Below are 18,882 nucleotides of genomic sequence, written 5' to 3'. Positions count from 1 at the left end.
ACGTGACAGGCAGCCCAGGGCAGATAAATATTAATTTTCTAAATTTTTTAAGGGCCCCATGGGCTGGAAAGAATGGCCTGGTGGGCTGCATTCGGCCCTCGGGCTGCATTTTGCCCACCCCTGGATCACATGGTCTAAAACAGTGAGCCTGTCGTAAAGCAGGCTCTGCATTATCAATCATGAACATTTTCTTTCAACATGTGGCATCCCTAAGAAATGGTCCACAATGGAAGCACATGCTTGTGGGTCCCAGGCAGGCAGTTTGTGGCTCTGAAGCACACCTTCCTCCTCCTGCTCTGAATTTGGGTTGCAGGTGGGCTCATAACATGCCTCCTGGGTGATGGGAATGGCAGTGATCAGACTGGCCTCCCGGCCCAGGCGTTTCTTTTCCTCCTCTTGCTGTAGGTTCTTCAGGATATGCTCTGCTCGCTGATGAGAACGTGATACTGCCCGGGCCGAAAATGACTTCTTCCATGAAAGCAAGAGAAAGAAACTGACTTGAAGCAGTCAGTTTTGCAAGTCATACATACAAATCTCCTGTAATGTTTAATAACTATTACACAAGCAAAATAAGTAGAAACTGAACAAGAGACACGCAAGGGAGAACTTGGTTTAATTTAATAACTTAGGGCACAACACAGTTACAGTAATGTAATTTGTACTAGCTTTGTACACCACTGGATTCCAAAATCATGGGCAAGCAGCTCTCCTGGGGTTGCTGCATCCAGAAGGCGGCTATTACAATGTCTCACCACTAGGTGAGAGGGAATCATATATTAGCTTTTTTGCCTTCAGCAAATTGTTACCCTGGACACATGGGCACACACAACAGTAGAATTTACACCAGTGTAATTTTATTTCCAATTTTTACACACAGGTCAATTACACACAGGTAAATGTATCTCATGCCCCTGACCTTTATCTTTTGCTGACCAAATGGAAAAGTGTTAAATTCCTATAAAAATTCTGGTTCCCTACACTAACAACATGCCTCAAAATCTCTCTCAAACTGACAAAGGCAGAAAATACAGAGATTAGGCTTTATCTTCCTCTTCAGCTTCTGCTTTTCCTCCCTAACCTAAAATTTGTTATTAAAAAAAATAAGAACGTTGACACTAGGGAGCTTTTTACTTACAGACTGGTCTTCATTGATGGGGTCTTGCACACTCCCACTGCACTGTGGGACCCAAGGTGGGTCAAACATTGGCACAGAAGGCATTCCCAGGACTGGAGAGGGCAGGGTGAAGTTTATACTTGGTGGAGGAATCTACAAAACACATGAAGAAAAAAAAATTAGGGAGAGAGAGGGGGGAATTTTAAGGGAAAATAATGATTGGTGGCATTCCTTGGTTTTAGCCTCCTTCTGCAATCTGGGACAGAAGCAGCTGGTATGCTCAGTTCAGGTTTCAATAACAGATTGGGTTGTTTCAAACAGTAAAGCATTTTTGGCCAAAGAACAAACATTTGAAATGGTTTGTACTATTTTTTTATAAAAGCAGATTTCCCAGTTTAAAGACAAATCCACTAAACTGATATCACAGACCCACAGGATGGGGTCTTCTCCATAACACAATACCAACCATACAGCCTAGACAACCACCCTTTATAGGTGACTCTGCTTTCAACATGTTTCTACAGCTGTGGCACTTTCAATGATCAATTCTTTAAATACAAAGGAAAGATCCTGCCTCTAGAACAACAGAAAAAGCTAGGGATGGAAATCTTACAAATCAATCTTTTTATTCTTCAAAGAAAACAATTATCTGAGGTCTGCCAAAAGTGAAAGATGAAACTGTATTCAGAAAAATTTTCATTCACTAGGACAGTAGCATATACATGGTGTAACAGTCTGCAATAAAGGAACCCATTTCCTGGGCATTCATTTCAAAATTAAACATGTTAAATGAACTATTTATGATTATCTGGGATTTACAGTGTCTCCAGCAATGGTTAAGAACAAGCAAACAACTCCTCTGACTAAACTGCATGAATCAGAAATTCATGATTAATCTCTGTGGTACAGATTTTGCTATGTTTGCTTAAGTTGATAAGTAATCAGTTCAACAACAGTATCTAAGTTAGGTCCTATACATGCACTTTGTTGAAGCATGCACAATATGCTTCTGTTAATATTTATGAATACGATTGGAAAAGTCAGATACAATAATTCATCCTGTTTCCACAGACTGAACTACCAGCTCGCTGTATTATAACTATTGTGCATGGCATGTTTTCTGTACCATTTCAGAATCTGGTAGGAGTCTCTCTCTCTCTGTTTTATGAAGCAGTTCTGCACCCAATAAGCGTTACTCAGAAGACCCTCTTTTCTCTCCTGCAATGATGTTGGCATTTACCCTTCATGTCAAAGCATATTTCCCTACATGGCAAACTGTGAAGGATGGTGATATGTCTTGTTTCCTCTCATCTACCTTAAAGATCTGTTGAGCTCCCTCCTCCATTCGAGGCCAGACTTGATATCTAAATCTCCAGAGAGTGTGGAATTTGAGAATGGCATTCAGTCTTTGCACTGTCTCAGGGTGATGAAATTCAGACATCAGCATATCAGAAACAGCTTCTGGCACTTTCACAGCACACAGTAGGAACATGGCAGCTGCATGGAGGGAACATGTAATCTATTGAGTTTTTTCACAATACATTTATTTTTCAGATAAAATTGTAGCTGTATAAGAAACCCTCAAAAACGAGATTAGCTGTACATTTGACCTGGTGAACAACAACACATTTGTAATGAACTTTATAGGTACAGATCTATTCTGAAGTGCTTTATAAAATGCAGGTGATGTTCTTAACATTGACTTCCCCAATCAAGAGCTGGGAAGAAAAACCAACTATTTTTCTTTACCATATGGGTTTACACAGAGGGATACTACAATCAAAATCATGTCTCAATTCCTGGGGAAGTTACAGTACATTGAAAAGAACATAATTTTAAAAGATCTAACAATAAATCATTTCTTGGTTATGCAACAGTAACAATAAGAATATAAAACAAGCAAGAAATTCCCTGAATAAATAAATTATGACATCCTAGAAGCTCAGACAAGTTCAGAATTCAAATATCTACAGTATAACTTAAGTAACTTCAGATTAAAAGGAAATATTTTACAATGAGACATAGGGCTCAATTCTTCAAGGTTGTCAGAAATCCAGGGAGTACTGGCAAAGACTCCCTTTGAAATGAAGTTAGGGGATGTAAAGGACACTAAGCATCACATATTGCAAGAACAACTCTTAATAATTACAAGCCTGAAGGTAAGTGATCTGTGGATAAATGTAAGTGTTTTAGTTCAAAAATAGTTATGTTTACTTACCATCTGTTCTGTCACAATAAGCTTACAAGAACAAATAAAAGTGCTAAAGATCTCATATGTCAAAATGAAAATCAAGGCCAGTTTTTAGATGAGGGTGCCTGAATTTACTTAGGTAATCAGATGCATATGAATACCTTACTTTCTTTTGTGGAAAAGATTCAAGGCCCTGGGAGTCCATGCTAGAGGATCCTAATGTTAAGTTGTGAATTGTGTTTGGAATGTGGGCCCTTTGCACCAACTATCATAACTATCATTAACTAGAATGAATGCTGATGGGCTGTAAAAGTGATTTTCCCAATTGAAAAAAGTTAATGTGTTATTGTTTATTTGTTGGGGGTTTTATGGCAACATGTTGGAACCCAAGTCATGGATAGGAATGCTGTTGCAGCATGCACTCCACAAATAAAGAACAAAGAGATAGCTCCAGTCCCAAAGTGTTTGCAATCTAAATGTAAGACAAGAGGCAGGAGGTAGAGAGAGAGACAACACTAGGACACAAAAGTAAATCCTGGGTTATATTGTTATTTACAAATAGATGACCAGCTGCAGCCTGGCTGTCACATAAAATGATCAGGGTATGACACATACAGAAGAAATGCCTGCTCTGACCTGGGAAAGAATTTGAGGGCAATTTCATGAACCCCCAAATAAATATGGATAGCTTGTAGAACACCCCAAATTTGGTGTGTTGTGGGGTGCTAAGTTTGACAATAAAAGTGGCAGTCTCCTATTCCAATCCTATGGAGGCTGTTTAATACAAATAGAGTCCTGGCCTCTGTCCTTGAAGTGTTGATAGCTCTCTAGACTGGGTTAATTTCAGAAGTCCAGGAAATAAATGGTGCTTGCCAACCTGTTTTCTCCTGGCATTGATTCTGAAGGTCCTACACACTCAGGCTTTGCTTGCACAGCAGAGAGCCACAAGGCTGCTTCCTTGAGTTCCACTGCTCCAGGGGTATAAAACTCCTCTGGCTCCGTGGGTTGGTGGACCAGCTGTGCATGATGCTTGTAATGTAAGTGCCAGCTCCAGCTCTGTGCACTGCATGTAGCAAGCACAAGCACTGACCATCCACATGTGGCATGTAGGGCCAGTCCAGGGTGCGTGCTACATGCAGCACACGGCACTGGTTTAAGGCATGTGCTACAGGTAGCACCCATGCCAAACCAGGCCTGTGCACTGGATCTAGTACATGGAGCTGGTCTATGGGCCCAATCTGGACCAACCTTGGTTCTAACATGCAGGGCCAATCGGAGGGGCACCATATGCAGCACATGCCTCATACCAGCTCCACACTGTGTAACGCCCATGCCGGAAGGGCTCCATATGCCACACGCAGCACACAGGGCCAGTTTCAGCACGTGCAGCATTGCAGTCAGCAGCACTGTGAGCTGCAGGATTCAGCTCCACGGGTCAGAAACAGCCCTGGGGCTGTATCTCTGCTAACCCTGCGCTACTCCATTGTCTTCTGAGGAAGCTTTTGACCATGTTCCTTGCCCTGCTGGGTGATGTACTAGTTCTATCTCACAGAGTTTCCTTTGTATCTCTGGACCTTCACCAGGATTTTTTTTCATATGATAAAAGGTCAGAGTTAACAGAACAAGTGCAGGTTAAACTGCTTTGGAAAAGAGAAGACTGAAGGGGGATTTGATAACACTTTTCAAATACAAAAAGGGCTCTTTATAATAGCCCAAATCTAAAGAAAACTTGTCCAGCATCTCTCAACAAAATACAGCTGGTTCAACAGAAGATATTACAAGAAAACCACTGCCTCTGTTAGAGAGAGGATGGCAATCAATTGGTCCCTATGTTCACAAGGGGCAGGAGAAGAAACAGGAGTATAACAAGGGGTGGGAAAGTAGAAGCAGCTGCACTGTCAGACTGGCCATTGGCATCTGCTTGGCACTGCCCCAGTGCCCCCAGGATGCTGAGGCATCATGTTACACCTCTGAGAAGGAATAATGGGCTTAAATTGCAGCAAGGGACACCTAGGTTCGATATGTCTAACTATAAGGGTGCTTAAGCACCAGAACAGGTTGCCTAGAAAAGATGTGGAATTTTCTTGTCTAACCATCACTTAAAAACTTCCAAACCCCTGACTGGAATGGCTTACACAGGGATATTTCTGCTTGAACAGGGGGCCAGACTAGGCAACCTCTTAGGATCCCTTCCAGCCTTTTTTTCCTCCTAGTTCTACACCTTAATATTTAAAGAGGAAGCATTGGAAAGGTAGGTGTCACTAGGTGCTGCTATTCTGTATCATCTGAGTTCTTTTTCTTTTTGTGCCAGTTCTGCCTGTTCTCAAGTCTTTCTTTGAGTCATACCAGTTAGGCTGGGGCTGGAGACAGTCATGCAATAAGGCAAGATGTTCTAACCCCTAAGTGAATGGTAGTCCTTCCTGAGGACAGCCATCTCGTAAGAACGATTTTTGTCACTGCTTCAGAAACACAAACCAATCAGAGCACCTGCAGGAGGAAGGCAGTGCTCTCTTGCCCCCACTTCAGGAGCCAAAATGGGCTTTTCCATAGATGAGAGGGACAGGAAGCTGTCAACAACCTTTTGATGGAAGGAGAAAGATGCAGAAAAACGATGGCCCTTAAATGTGTCACACAAGATTATCTGCTCTGTAGAATACTACTGCAGTGGTCCTGTCATAGGTCAACCCCATACGTAAGTTGTGCATGGTGTCTGCTTCCTTTTTCAGGAGGGAAAAGGTTGGTTTAAAATCACATCAGTCTTTCTGAGAACATTTCAGGGATTTCTATCTACTTCCAAATCTGATATGGGGGTTTATAGCACCACCCCAACAGAACCTCTGCTACTTTACTTCCCCAAAATCATTTACTTCAAACACCATGTTTTGCCTGTGATACTCCTTTTATTTTCAGCCTATTACCTCATTAATGTACCAACAGCTTTTCCTTTTATTTCTTTCTTTCCTGAGCAGTTCAAACTTGTCAATGCCATTCAGCTGCAGCCATGAGTATTGTTCCACCATATTTCTTCTGTCTTCCATATCTTGCAGCACGAGCTCTAGTTCTTCTATTTTCTTGCTAAGGAACCTTGCATTAACGTACAGATATGTGGTGTGCTGTTTTTTACTCACTGACCACTGTATCCTGCCAGGGTTACATACCATTCTTTCACCAACTGGATCATCTGTCTCATTTTGAAATGCTGCTCTGTTGTCACATTTTGTGATGCATTTTTTGTGGGGAGAAGACGTGGGCAAACAATGTATTTTGATCTCTGCTTTAAATTTCTTTAACTAATGTAAGCTCTTGAGTCAGAGTTATTTTATGGGAACCAAGGATTTGGAATTAGACTGACAGTCCCAAAAGAGGACTGTCTGATTGCTATTTGTGACCACCTCTAATTAAGTCCTCGTCCAAGGAAAAGATGATGTGTAAGGCCACAACATCTGCTATGGGACAGCAATGCTAACTCATCTGTGGGGTGGGTTTTCTTACCTGCTGCTCCTGCCATATGCTCATCCACACTGAGCAGCAGTTCCCAGGCAGCAGGCTGGATGTCCCCATACATTTCTTCTGTGAGGATAGGAGCTGCCTTGATTAACAGTGACAAAGGTGCTGGGGACAGGCTCATTACCTGCAGAAAACAAAACCATATTTTATAACTGAATTTTGCAAACTAACGAGAGTGAGTAACTTATTCAATGATTTCACTATTTTATTGGATCATGAAATATCTCTGGACAGTCCTTGGTTTTAATAAACTCATTTAACACTTTGCAGAAGCATATTTCAAATTACATATGTTGTTTACAAATCATTTACCTTAATTCTGTGTCATTGGCTACTTGTGACTTATGTCATGTGCCATTATTTCTGCTCCCTAATTCAGTGACTGAACCAAGAGGAAATTAAACAAAAGGTTTTCAGAGATGGCTGCATGAACATTACAATAATTATTCACAAAAGCCTGCACAAACTTACTACTGTCCATAACCTTGTGAAAAAAAATTTCCCTTGCATGAAAGGTGGAAGTAATTGAATAAAAAAGTTAAAGAAAACTACTGCATAGTGCTGCAAATTCACAAGTTGTAGTTAAACACATGTTCTCACATTCTTTCCCTAAACCAGTGTCTGAGGCATTAATAATAGATCCTATTTGGATGTTCAAAGGCACAGACTCCCACTAAATGGGATTATAATTACATATATTTAATAAAACCTTTGAGCCAGGTCAAGGTAACTGCTGTTCCTCCTTTCTCCATGGTTATTCCTATGTCACTGAGGGTTGTCATGCTCCCCATGGGCTGCTGTATAAGTCCTGCACTCCAATTCTTTCCACTTTATATACAAACCCAAGTTTCCATGGGCATTTCCAGTCTCACTACAAACTCAAATAAGTCTTGGTAGACTTGATATTAGTCAGCATAGAACCATGTGCATTGGCACAGCCACTACCTGATGCCTGATGTATTTCAACATTCCAGAGTCCTTCTTTCCTTCCAAGTTGATGTCTATAACTCTCTTCTTTAGAGATGGAGTTCTTAGGCATGATTTGTCTGAGCACTGAAAAAAATGGAGACCAGGCATTCAAGATTTGTGGGTCATGTTGTTTGCAAAGTCATGGAAGTTCAAGTGGCGTTCCTATGGATCAGGTGGTGTTTGCCTATGAAGGTACAACAGAAGATCTTCTGGTCTGACATTGTGTTCAGCAGCAGCAGCAAAATGACGTAACTAACTCTAGTTCTAAGGATATTTTAAAAATCTGCTTTCAACATTAATTTCCCTAATACAAGATCCAAAGCAATCGACAATATGGCAAGTCAGAAGTAGAATGTGTTCACTGAAAGTGCAGTCAGATTGCCTTCTTAAAAGTTTAAATGGGGTTCATTTTAGAGTGAGAGTGTTTTAAGAAGGTTAAATATCAAGAGTCCATAACTTCTCCAAAAGCTTTAAGGACAAGGAGTTTGCTACCAACAGCACTGATACATGAACTCTTTTTTTCCTCTCTTTAGAAAATAAAAGTACAAGGCCAGGCCCCATGAGGAAAAACTAAGGGAACTAGATCTCTTCAGCCTCCTCAAGAGAAGGCTGAGAGGAGATCTCGTAGTTGCCTACAAATTCATTAGGAATGAAAGAGATGCGCAGCAAGGAACCGGAGATGTTCTGTTCACCAGGGCACCTCTTGGGGTAACAAGAAACAATGGTCACAAACTAACAGACAGGAGATTTAGGCTGGACATCAGCAAAAATTTCTTCACAGTAAGGGTGGGCAGAACTTGGAATGAGCTTCCAAGGGAGGTGGTGCTCTTCCCTACCTTGGGGGTCTTTAAGAAAAGGCTGGATGGGCATCTGGCTGGGGTCATCTGCCCCCAACACTCTGTCCTGCCCAGGGCAGGGAGTCGGACTCGATGATTTGTTGAGATCCTTTCTGACCCTAGCATCTATGAACCTATGAATCTATATGTACATAATCATAAAGGTAAAGCATTCTGAAAGCTGTACCAAGCCAATTATGGGGTACTGCAGTAACAATGAGAAATGTACTTTCCCACAATAAACACTGCCATGATAGATTCAATATCTCAGTATTGCATATATTTCCTTAATATCTTGCGGTGGTTTCAGTTTTTTCCTCTGGCATTAGCAGTTTATTAATTAATGCATGAGAGTTTTAAAACTGGGTGTTAAATTCACTAGGGGAGGTTCCAACTGTGCCCATACTTCATAGGAAGTGTGCGTGGGGGTGAAAGGAAGTTCACATAGCTGGGAAGCGGCTCCCTAAATGGTCACGGTATGGATAAGGGAGTTGCAGGATGGACTAGTTTGATAACTATCAAGCTACAGATAAAATATCTTTATTAGGTAAGAAATATATTCATTTCTTTCCCAACAGATTCTTGTGGGAGGTAGGTAGGTCTGTGCAAATGCCTGATCACCTGGTAACCTTTTCTTTATTGTTATTGGCCTTTTTAACTTGGGTGGATTATGAAACACTGTAGTTTATCACATGGCATTGAAATTCAGTATTTGAGATGAAACACGCCCCCAGGAATGCACATTAAGCTCCTTAGCTACCACGTTGCCAGGTTCTCATCTCTGGCTTTCCTGCTGTGAGAAGTGATAATTGTTTCCTTTCCTAAATGCGTAGCTGCTGCATTGCATTTTGTGTCAGGGGAAATAAATGCAGGTTAGTGTTCTCCAGAATGTACAATCACTGCCCTTTAATTAGTTTCCTCTTTGCTTTGTTCCCTATAACTATATCCAGATTCTTAACTGGACAGGCAATTAAAGGTCTGTTGTTTGATAGAAACATGTTATGAATTCACAATCGCCAATTCATTTTCTATCCACAGGGATGAGGAAATCTTTGCCCAACTGAGATTATGCCATGAATTTAACAAATGCCTCTGCTTTCAGTTAAGGCATTATTATTGCCACCTGAAAATTTAAAACATATATATATATATATCTCACATGTATTCACAATACCTGCATCCAATCCATTCTTCTCTGGAACATAACTAACAACCTGTTATAGGCCCTAACTCAACACTATGTAAAGTATATGCCTTTAAGCACATAAGTAGTACCACTGAAGCCACTTATCTGCATATGCTGCTGAACTGGTCTATAATGTATGATACAGTTGGGATAATATAGTTGGGGATGGTCCTGCTTTGAGCAGGGCATTGAATTAGATGACCTCCTGAGGTCTCTTACAATCCTAATTTTCTACGATTCTATGATACACAGTAATTTTTGCAACCTAACGTTCAAAGCTACAGTTAACCCTGCAGCAAATTAGTTATGTACTGGCTTGCTCACCTCCTTCTGTTTTTTCCCCCTTGCCACACTATTCAGTGTGTTGCTTTCTCTGAGAGAGTCCACTGTGTCACCGTACAGGAGTTTGATGGCCCGAACTAGCCGAGCACAGGAGCGGCTGTGGTGTAGATAGCAATGGGGGTGGCAGTAATCAATGTGGGTACATATAAAACTCTGCTGGTTGCACAATAAGATCATGACCTGGAAGACAAAGAAGGGGGAGAGTTACCCATAGAAAAGCATGAGTTAGGAAAGGTCTGTGTTTTCATTTTGATTTAGTAATACAGACCCACCTGAGTGGGTCTAAGCTTTAAACTAGTCAGCTCAGTTGTCAGTAGCTGCCCAGCCACAGCGGCCTGCAGTTCAATGAATAGGAATTTACTCTGCAGCTTAAGTGGGTTTTACAGCTCACACTGAAGTCTGTGCTCCTGCTTTTAGGATAATAGTAACACCTGAGCTAGCTGGTTTGCAGTGTTGTGAATTCAGTGCAGACATGCATTTAGATTTGTGGCAAAAGAAGATCCAAGAAGAATAGGGCTCCCTTCATTTCATGTAAAGACTCTTGTATCCTAGAACTTCAAGCAAGAGCCAGGGGTTAGCAGTTATTTGACCATCATTAGATACTGCTCCACTCAATTTCTGTGAGTATTAGGGCACCAGTCATTTCTGAAGTGGGAATAGATCCCATCCCTTTCTCCTGTGACATCTAAAGATATGGCTGCTGTAACTGCAGCTGGTTTTAAACTAGCCATCATGGGTGCATCCATATGAGCATGGCTGTGCGGCATGTGGCACCGCAAACACATCCGCAGTGTCACATACTGCACAGTCAGGTGTTTTCCATGCTACGAGGGCATGCTGCCCATATATGCGCTGTTCCGTTTTTGTTTTTTTTCCATGGGTTTTTTGTACCCTGGGGTATCCAGGAGTAAAAATAAACTGTGGAAAAAACCCCAGAGCAGTGCATGCATAGGCAGTGCACACTGCTGAAAAGTGGAGCCGGGCTTCCAGGAGCTGTGCTACAGCTGCCGGCTAGGCTCTGCCAGGCAGGATTGCCGCTGCTGCAGCCCTGGGAGGCCCCCAGGACCCCAGGTAAGGCTGCTGGGGCAAACGCAGTGGTGGCCACAGACCCTCGTACCACTGCCAGGGTAACTTGCCATGTGCCAAAGTGAACGTGGCACGGGTGTTCCCTGGGGACAAGTAGCTGCGGTGCAGGGTATGCTGCTGCTACTTGTCCCTGGGGAACCAAATGTCCGCACTCGTCTGGATGTGACCCATGAGTACTGGAAGTAGTGTGGGCCTGCAGCAGCATGGATGTCAGCCAGGCTACAAAACCTTCCTTAGAATCTGGGTAAATATTTGGGTATTTAGCCTATACTGAGCTTCATGCCACTGCCACTGGACTGCTACTGGAGCCTAAACTAGCCTGTGAAAATAGGCCGCCTCTTGCTCACTGCCCCTCTCAACTGCTTGTTCACCCCTGCACCTGATTTTCCTACTTGTTACCCTGGCATCATCATTATCTGCAGCTACAAGGGACACACAGTGTCTCCAGGGCTAGTACAACAAAGCAAGTTTGTCAGAAACTGATCATATATGAAAATCTTGGACAGCGGGGAAAATAAATACTAACAGGTATACAAGAGAGACTGAAATTGCCATCCCTTCTGAGGCATTTATTATATAAAGCTGTTTTTCCTTTGCTCAGATAGCCTGGGGTTTTATTCACCTTATTATTATTCAACAGAGCAAAAATGTCTCCTGATTATTAGTGATGTTGGCCTCTGCATGGCATCAGTTGCAGCAGATGATCATCAGACTCCTCCAGGCTTTCTTATGCATGCTAAGTACCAGGCAGGCAGAGTGATCAAAATAGCCTTAACCTCCCCTCCAATTTAGGTTTTACATTTGTGAATCTGCAACCTCCTAAACAAGTGAATGCACCATAACTTTGACTGCATTACTGTTCAGCTACTTGTGATCCAGTCTTCTTTTTGTAGCTGCACTCTCTATTTCCTAAATACAAGTCCTCAGAGAAGTCAGAGAACATTTTCAAAGTGAGTATGAGCTTTATTATTATTTATTATAATGTTATTTACTATTAGTATTACAGTAGTGACTGGAGAGAGAGAAAGGATGCCCCATTGTTCAGGGTGTTGGGAGCCTGGGACTTGAGAGACTTGTTCAAGGCTGTGGACAGAAGTAACGATTGAAACATTTCAAAAGCCTCGGGAACGCTTCAAAGGGCCAGCTGCACAAACATACAGGCCCTTTGAAATGTTCTCAAAGAAGCTGAAGTGCTTCAAAATAGGACCCTTTGAAATGAGGTACCATTCTGAAGCATTTTACTTCCTGTTGCTTATGTAGGGACTCCAAAATCCCACGGAACTCTGCTCTGCTCTCTCTCACTCCATGGGGGAGGGAGGGAGAGTAGGGTGGAGCCTCTGCAGGCTGAGTGACAGCATGCCAGATTGTGAGTTTCTGGATTCCACTCCCTGGTACCAGTACCTCCTGCATTAAGAGGTTGGGAGCTGCTGCTCATGCCAAGCTCCCCAGTCCCAGTCCATTCTACCTCCCTGCTTCTGTGTCAGGGGGAGTGGAGAGGTAGAGGGGATTGGAGCTGGACTGTTGCAGTCTCAGCAATGGGGAAGAGGGAAAAGTGGGGAGTCCCCTCCACTGTCCCTCTCCCCCTCCAACTCCTCTAAAGCCAACTTTTACCTCTGGTAGCATGTTCTAGATGGAGAGTCATGGCTTTATGCAGCTGCAGCAAGTATTCCAGCTCAGGGGTCCCACAGGGGCTGTAGATATGTCTTTTTGTGAAAGGTTTCCAAGCCCATTTCACTGAAATTTTTTCAAAAGTCACTTCTGTCTGCACTGTTAAAAGTGTCAGCTTTTTGCTGATATTTTTGCTGAGGAAGTATGGTCCACTGGCTGGGTACATTCTGGGATTTTCGCAACCAGTTTTCATGTCCATGTTCTGCCACAGGTTCAATGTGTGACTGTAGGCAAGTCACTTAGCCTTTTGGTGCCTTGAGTTCTGATCTGTAAAATGGGGATAACAACACTGTTCTTAGAACCTATGAAATAGTTCTCAACCTCATTAGACTTGAGGCACCCCTCAGAAAGTGCCGGCTCTTAGTTTTCACTTTTTTTTTTACTAGAGCCATTACATAGAGCCATTTTTCTTCTGCCAGAACTCAGAAAACCCACAGTGGGTCAGAATGTATTTAATACTGTTGATTCCTATTTTAAATCTCTGTTTTTATCTTGTGAATCATGCTTCCATGCCTAAAAGAGAGTGCATCGCATCTTGTGGCACCCCTGAAAGGATCACAAGGGAACCCACAGGCTGCAGTGCTCTGGCTGACTGATCTAAACAAACAAGACAAACGAACAGTAAAGTGAAGTACTTTCTCCATTTACAGATGAGGAACAATGTCTCTCTAATGGCTCCAGGTACAGAATGTTAAAAGCCTAATTCCACAATTAAGTGAGCATGGGGTTTGGAACAGGTTACTCATAGTGCATCATCATTATCATTCCTTTTTGCCACTGAAAATGTGAAATCTGGGAAGATTGCAAAAGACCTGTACTTACATGCAGCCAGGACATGTTCCGATGGTAATTCTCCTCTGTGCCTGTGCTGCTCAGCACCTCGGGCTCAATGCTAGGCTCACTTGCACTCCAAGGGCTCCCTTCTTCAAAAGAAAAATACCCAAGAGGTGGTTGTTTTCACAGCTACCTATGTGCTTAGTTTAGGGAAAGCACTTGTAAGCCAGGCCAGACTTGCCAAGACCAATCAGCGCGCACATAGTTGCGCTAGTGAGACTGAATTCAGATCCCCCTTTGCCCCCTGCCAGCAGCTGGCCTGGCATTTACAAGCACCATTCACAGTCACTGTTAATTCACCATCTAGCCAGTGATAAATACTGTTCCCTTTTTTGGGAGATGGGAGGGAGTAAAAACAATGGAAACAAATTCCTTGCATCATTAAGATGCTGCAAATTGTTGATTCAATGATCTGCATTGACTGGGCTCTGTGATTAAAAACATTAACAAAGATCCAACCTGAAATGGCATCACAGCCTATTGCTGCTACTACCAATGGACAATATCATTGTTAAGTGCCCACAGAAGTTACTAATGTACACGGGGATGAAAGGGGAAAAAAATCCTAACTCTAGTCTGCACACTAATGCTAATGAATTGCGGGGGGGGGGGGGAAGGGGAGAAAGCTCTCTGGTTGGTAACTGGCCTCATCCTAGTGTATCTTGCTGCTATTTAACTGCCTAAGGCTTTTCCTTCATAAAATCATAGGGCTTAAAGGGACCTCAAGGATCATCTGGTCCAATCCCCTGTTTGAGTCTAGGAATGTTTCTACTAAATCATCCCTCACCAATGCTTATCCAGTCTCCTCTTAAAGATCTCCAGTGAAGGAGATTCCACAATTTCCCTGGGCTGTCTACTCCACTGGCTTACTAGTCTAACAGTATTCTAATAGTTTCTCCTGAGATCTATTTTGCTGAAATTTAAAGTAATAGCTTTACATCTATAACATTCATATTTTGAAGAATAATTTGTGCCTTCTGAAGACATTTTATTATTAATGCTATTAAGGAATAGCCATGGCTTAACTGAGGTTAGCTCTTTGTCCTTTTAAAGTAAATTTACTACTTGAAAAGGCATCCAGACTGGGAGCTCTTGCTCCCATAGCTATCCACTGGAGAGGTACAGCAGAGGCAATGCTGAAAACATCAAAAGGACCTCTACAATTGGAAGATTAGTTCAGTCTTGACATCTATCCATTTTTGCCTTGTCTGCTGACATCCTTACCAAGGATGCCATTTTGTGCCCATTGTGATGGAGATCTCTTATGACACGGCACAAAATTTGACACTCACAAGAAAAGGAACTGGATTTTTGAAGCCAGAGGACATTATATATAAAATGTAATATTCTTTTTTTATTTTACATATACGCCTATAGAGAATATGCTAGACTCATATGACATATATGTCTACAATATCATATGATATATAATATATAAATTGTGCATGTCAGCATATATATATATAATATTTTATATAACAATTATTACTATGGATAATAAATTAAGATATATAAAATATCCTATATACGTATAATATCATATGGTTTGTTTATATATATGTCCTCCTATGTACAAGACACATTTGGCTGGCAGTCTGGTCAATACCAGAAGTTTAAGGGTTCAGGTCTTAACAATGAGATTTGAACTGACAACTTTTGTGTGGGACAGCATTTACTTTCCAGGGCACCAATGGCAGGATCTATACTCTGTCCTTCCTGGTTAAATCATACAGTCTGTGAAGAGGAAAAGACCCCTGGCTATACTCTAAGAATTGGTGGCTTTTTTTTAATCTACTGCACCCTTGGTGTTTATTTATTGTTGCTAACCCTGCTGTATCATTTCAGAATTTGGATGCTGCCTAGTCGCCCCGCTCCCTTTGAGCCCAACTCATCTAAGTTACCTATGTCAGTGACAGTGTCCCTGCTGTGGGACAGCTGCAGCTCCTCATTCTCAGACTCTGAGTCCTGCCGTGATAACTTGGTGCTCTTTAGGCTGCCGGCCCGGCGAATGCTGGATAGGGAACCCCCCTTCTTCACCCGGAAACTGCGGGTTCCTTTAATCTGGAGCAAGCGGGAGCCTCCTATCCTGATCTTCCTGCTGGGAACTGTATTGAAAGAATAAAAGAGGACTTTTTTCCCCTTAATTTTTCCCCATTTTATGAAAAGAAATCCTAACCCGCCCTCCCTCCCTTCCCCTTCTTGCCAGACTGTATTGCAGCACCTTTACTTCTGTCAAGGAAGATGGGCAAGAGGCTCCCTCCAAAGCCACCGCCAATGCAGTTCTATCAGTCAGCCAGTACGGGATGCTTTACAAAATTGTGCTCAGAACCTTCTTTCCTGGAGACATGTCACATCAGGTCTAGCCTTTTCTATACTTGAGATTAGGCCCGCATCAACCCCTGACTTCCAGAAAATGGAGTTAGCTGCACTGATGGAAACCCCAGCTGTAGGCAAGAAAAGCAGTGGTTCACACTGCTTAACTCCTGCTTGAAGCTAGAATAAACTCTGCTGGTGTAAATCATGATCTTTTTTGCCCATGGATGGGGTTTACATGGGAGCAGATACCCCACGTGCTGGTGACCAGTGGTTGAATCCCAAGCATAGACAAGGCTTCTCTGAAAAACCTATGCTTCTGCTGGCCAAGGGTCTGCAAACCCAGCTCTTCTCCTGCAGTAGGATCATCTTATTTCATTCACAAAGCATATGTGACTGCAGATAGGCAGCCTGCTTCGCCAGGTTAGCAGCACACATGGTTTCTTTGAAGTTAGATTTGCATAAATCCATGTCTTTGCCTGTTACTCTTCATCATTAGAATGCTTTTAAGGAAACAGAGCATGTAGTTCCTCTCCTTCAGACAAGTGAGCAGCTTTCAGGCATTCAAAACATCCATTGACACGTTGCATTTTTGATGAGCACAAACATGAAATGGTTCAATGTTCAAAGCACTGATCATTTGTACTTTATTCTTCTCTTGCTTCAAAGGCAATACATGGAGATATATGAGTTCAAATGTTGCAACACTCAGTCATCGTACTGTAGGTCTATTCATAGAGTACCAAAAAGTGATCATGTATGGCACTCTGTAGAGACTAGAACAGTGTATGCCTTTTTTGTATACCATATGCAAGAAAAATATATGAATGTTAAGTATACTTGGATTTATGAGTCATACATAAGAATCCCTCTATTATTTCAGTTTTATACTGTCCTATCTCCACCCACAAGTCCATTTTTGTTGCAAAATCCTATTGGTTGGGCAGAGCTGGACAAGTCTCCTTTTTGGAGTTATTCAGCACCTGCTTATTAGTCAGCTGGATAATTCACTTCTGAGTGACTTGAGAATCTGTCTTTCAGTGACCAAGCTGAGACTAAAACTCCATGAGAAGAGCTGGCTAGATTCTGTTCAGATGAACCTTAGCAGGGCTGATTAGATCTCCTAAAATGCACAGATGCTTTGCTGCACTTAGCCATACTTCCATGTAGCCTGCAGCACACAATTAGCACATAAGTGCTTCCAGGGGCTAAATTCTCATCTACATTGGCATATCTATATGTTGCACCTACCTGTAGCAGGTTAGGGATAGTAAAATTGTAGCTTTGGCATAGTTGTTAAGATACACTTGGGTTGACCAATGAAAGCGAAGTATTTACCATTCAAAAGGAGATGAAAGGAAAGGAATGAATTAGTAATTGGTCAAAGAGTTTGGGGTAAAGAAGCCTGTCCTTGTCACTGTAGGTGAGAAAGATTGAGTTACAGTCACACAATAAATTTTAGGTAGGTAATTACAGATTGAAGAAAAAAAAAGATGCTTTGCATCTGCTATATTCTGGCCCAGATAAACTCCCAATGGAGTAAGCTGTGGCCAAAGGAAACAGCAGCGCCTTTTTATTTCCATTTTTTAAAAAAGAAACATGACAACATCTTGCATTTATTTAGCATATTTCAGTCAAAAGTAAGTCCAAGTACTTTGCTAACTTGTAAACTAAAACTCACTCTTTATGTTGGAATTACTTTTCCCACCATTAAATAATGTGCAGTTTTATAACTGCTAAATTCCAGCAAAACCACACAACAGCTTAGGACAAGAAATGAAGAAGAGTATGTGTACTGACACAGGAGACAGAATTTAGATAGGCAGAACAAACTGGTATGTGGAAAAGGTACTGGAGTTAACACTGCTACTCTTGAAAAAAAAGCTGAATTTTACTTTGTCTAAAAAGTCTGCAAAGTCCCATGCTAGGGCAAATCTACTTTAGTACTAAGAGAAAATGGTGCATGTACTGACCTAGCGCCACCATTTCCTATTCCTAGAAGGTCTCCCATTCCAATGTTATCTCCTAATCTTAGAAGATCTACAGCCATGGGCAGATCCAGGATTTTGGAAAGAGGTTCGCAGGTGCCACAACTGGTGCTGAAAACTTCTGCACCCCCCTTTACAACCGTGTTGCAGGGGCAGCATCTAGGAACTTTTTTAAAGTCATTGAGGCAAGTAAGAAACCTCCCTGCTCTTCTCTCAGCTCCACGCTTTCTTCTGCTCCATGCTCAGCTGCATGCCCATCACATTCCTCTGTTCTATGCTCACTTGTTGCTATTGTTGTCTCCGCTGCCCTCAGGTGACCTGAGGGCAAAGGGAGCTTCAGAGTCACTCCTGTCTCACTCCAGCTGGGCCATGCTGGGATCTAGGTTAGCTGAGGACAATGGCAGTGGCAGTGGCAGCAGACAGGTTCCCCTTCCTTGCACCTGCCGCCCAGCTGGTGGGAAACACCTGGGGCATTGGGCAGAGAGAAGGAAGCTGATCACTGTTGCCATCAGCAGGGAAAATGGGAAGGGAGGGGATGTGCCAATGGCCATAGAGGAGAAAGGTGCAGGGGTTCTTACCTACTTCAGGGACTTAAAAAAGCTCCCTGGCTGCTCCCACAGCATGGTCTGAAAGTGGGGTGCAACCATACCAACACACCCCGTCTGGTTCTGCCCCTGGTTACAGCAGTTAGTGTGGAAACCTTTTTTAAAAATCATTTTATCCAACTCCATATTAGGGATTTCTTATGCCAACTTTTTGGGGAATGTCATTTTCTGACCATATTACTTCCAGTGCCTGATATATGGACCAAGATAAAAATTAGTTTGTGCATGCTATCTTTAGGATGA

General features: G+C 42.3%; 1 protein-coding gene across 1 annotated transcript in view; it reads right to left on the bottom strand.

Moving 5' to 3' along the window:
- The window catches only part of UNC80 (unc-80 subunit of NALCN channel complex), a 196,890-nt gene that overhangs the window by 76,700 nt on the left and 101,308 nt on the right, over window positions 1–18,882 (bottom strand). The window contains exons 27-34 of the mRNA XM_090041688.1: window positions 15,635–15,838; window positions 13,722–13,822; window positions 10,128–10,325; window positions 7,758–7,865; window positions 6,798–6,936; window positions 2,430–2,611; window positions 1,136–1,267; window positions 282–468 (exon numbers count right to left, since the gene is read on the bottom strand). Coding sequence (XP_089897814.1) covers window positions 282–468; window positions 1,136–1,267; window positions 2,430–2,611; window positions 6,798–6,936; window positions 7,758–7,865; window positions 10,128–10,325; window positions 13,722–13,822; window positions 15,635–15,838 — 1,251 coding nt within the window. The remainder of the gene's footprint in view (window positions 1–281; window positions 469–1,135; window positions 1,268–2,429; window positions 2,612–6,797; window positions 6,937–7,757; window positions 7,866–10,127; window positions 10,326–13,721; window positions 13,823–15,634; window positions 15,839–18,882) is intronic.

This window comes from Crocodylus siamensis, chromosome 4, assembly GCF_052110815.1.
Source record: "Crocodylus siamensis isolate JL-2025a chromosome 4, ASM5211081v1, whole genome shotgun sequence".
Lineage (NCBI taxonomy): Eukaryota > Metazoa > Chordata > Crocodylia > Crocodylidae > Crocodylus > Crocodylus siamensis.
Note: the sequence above shows the minus strand (reverse complement) of the source record. Positions and strands in the feature narration are given on the sequence as shown.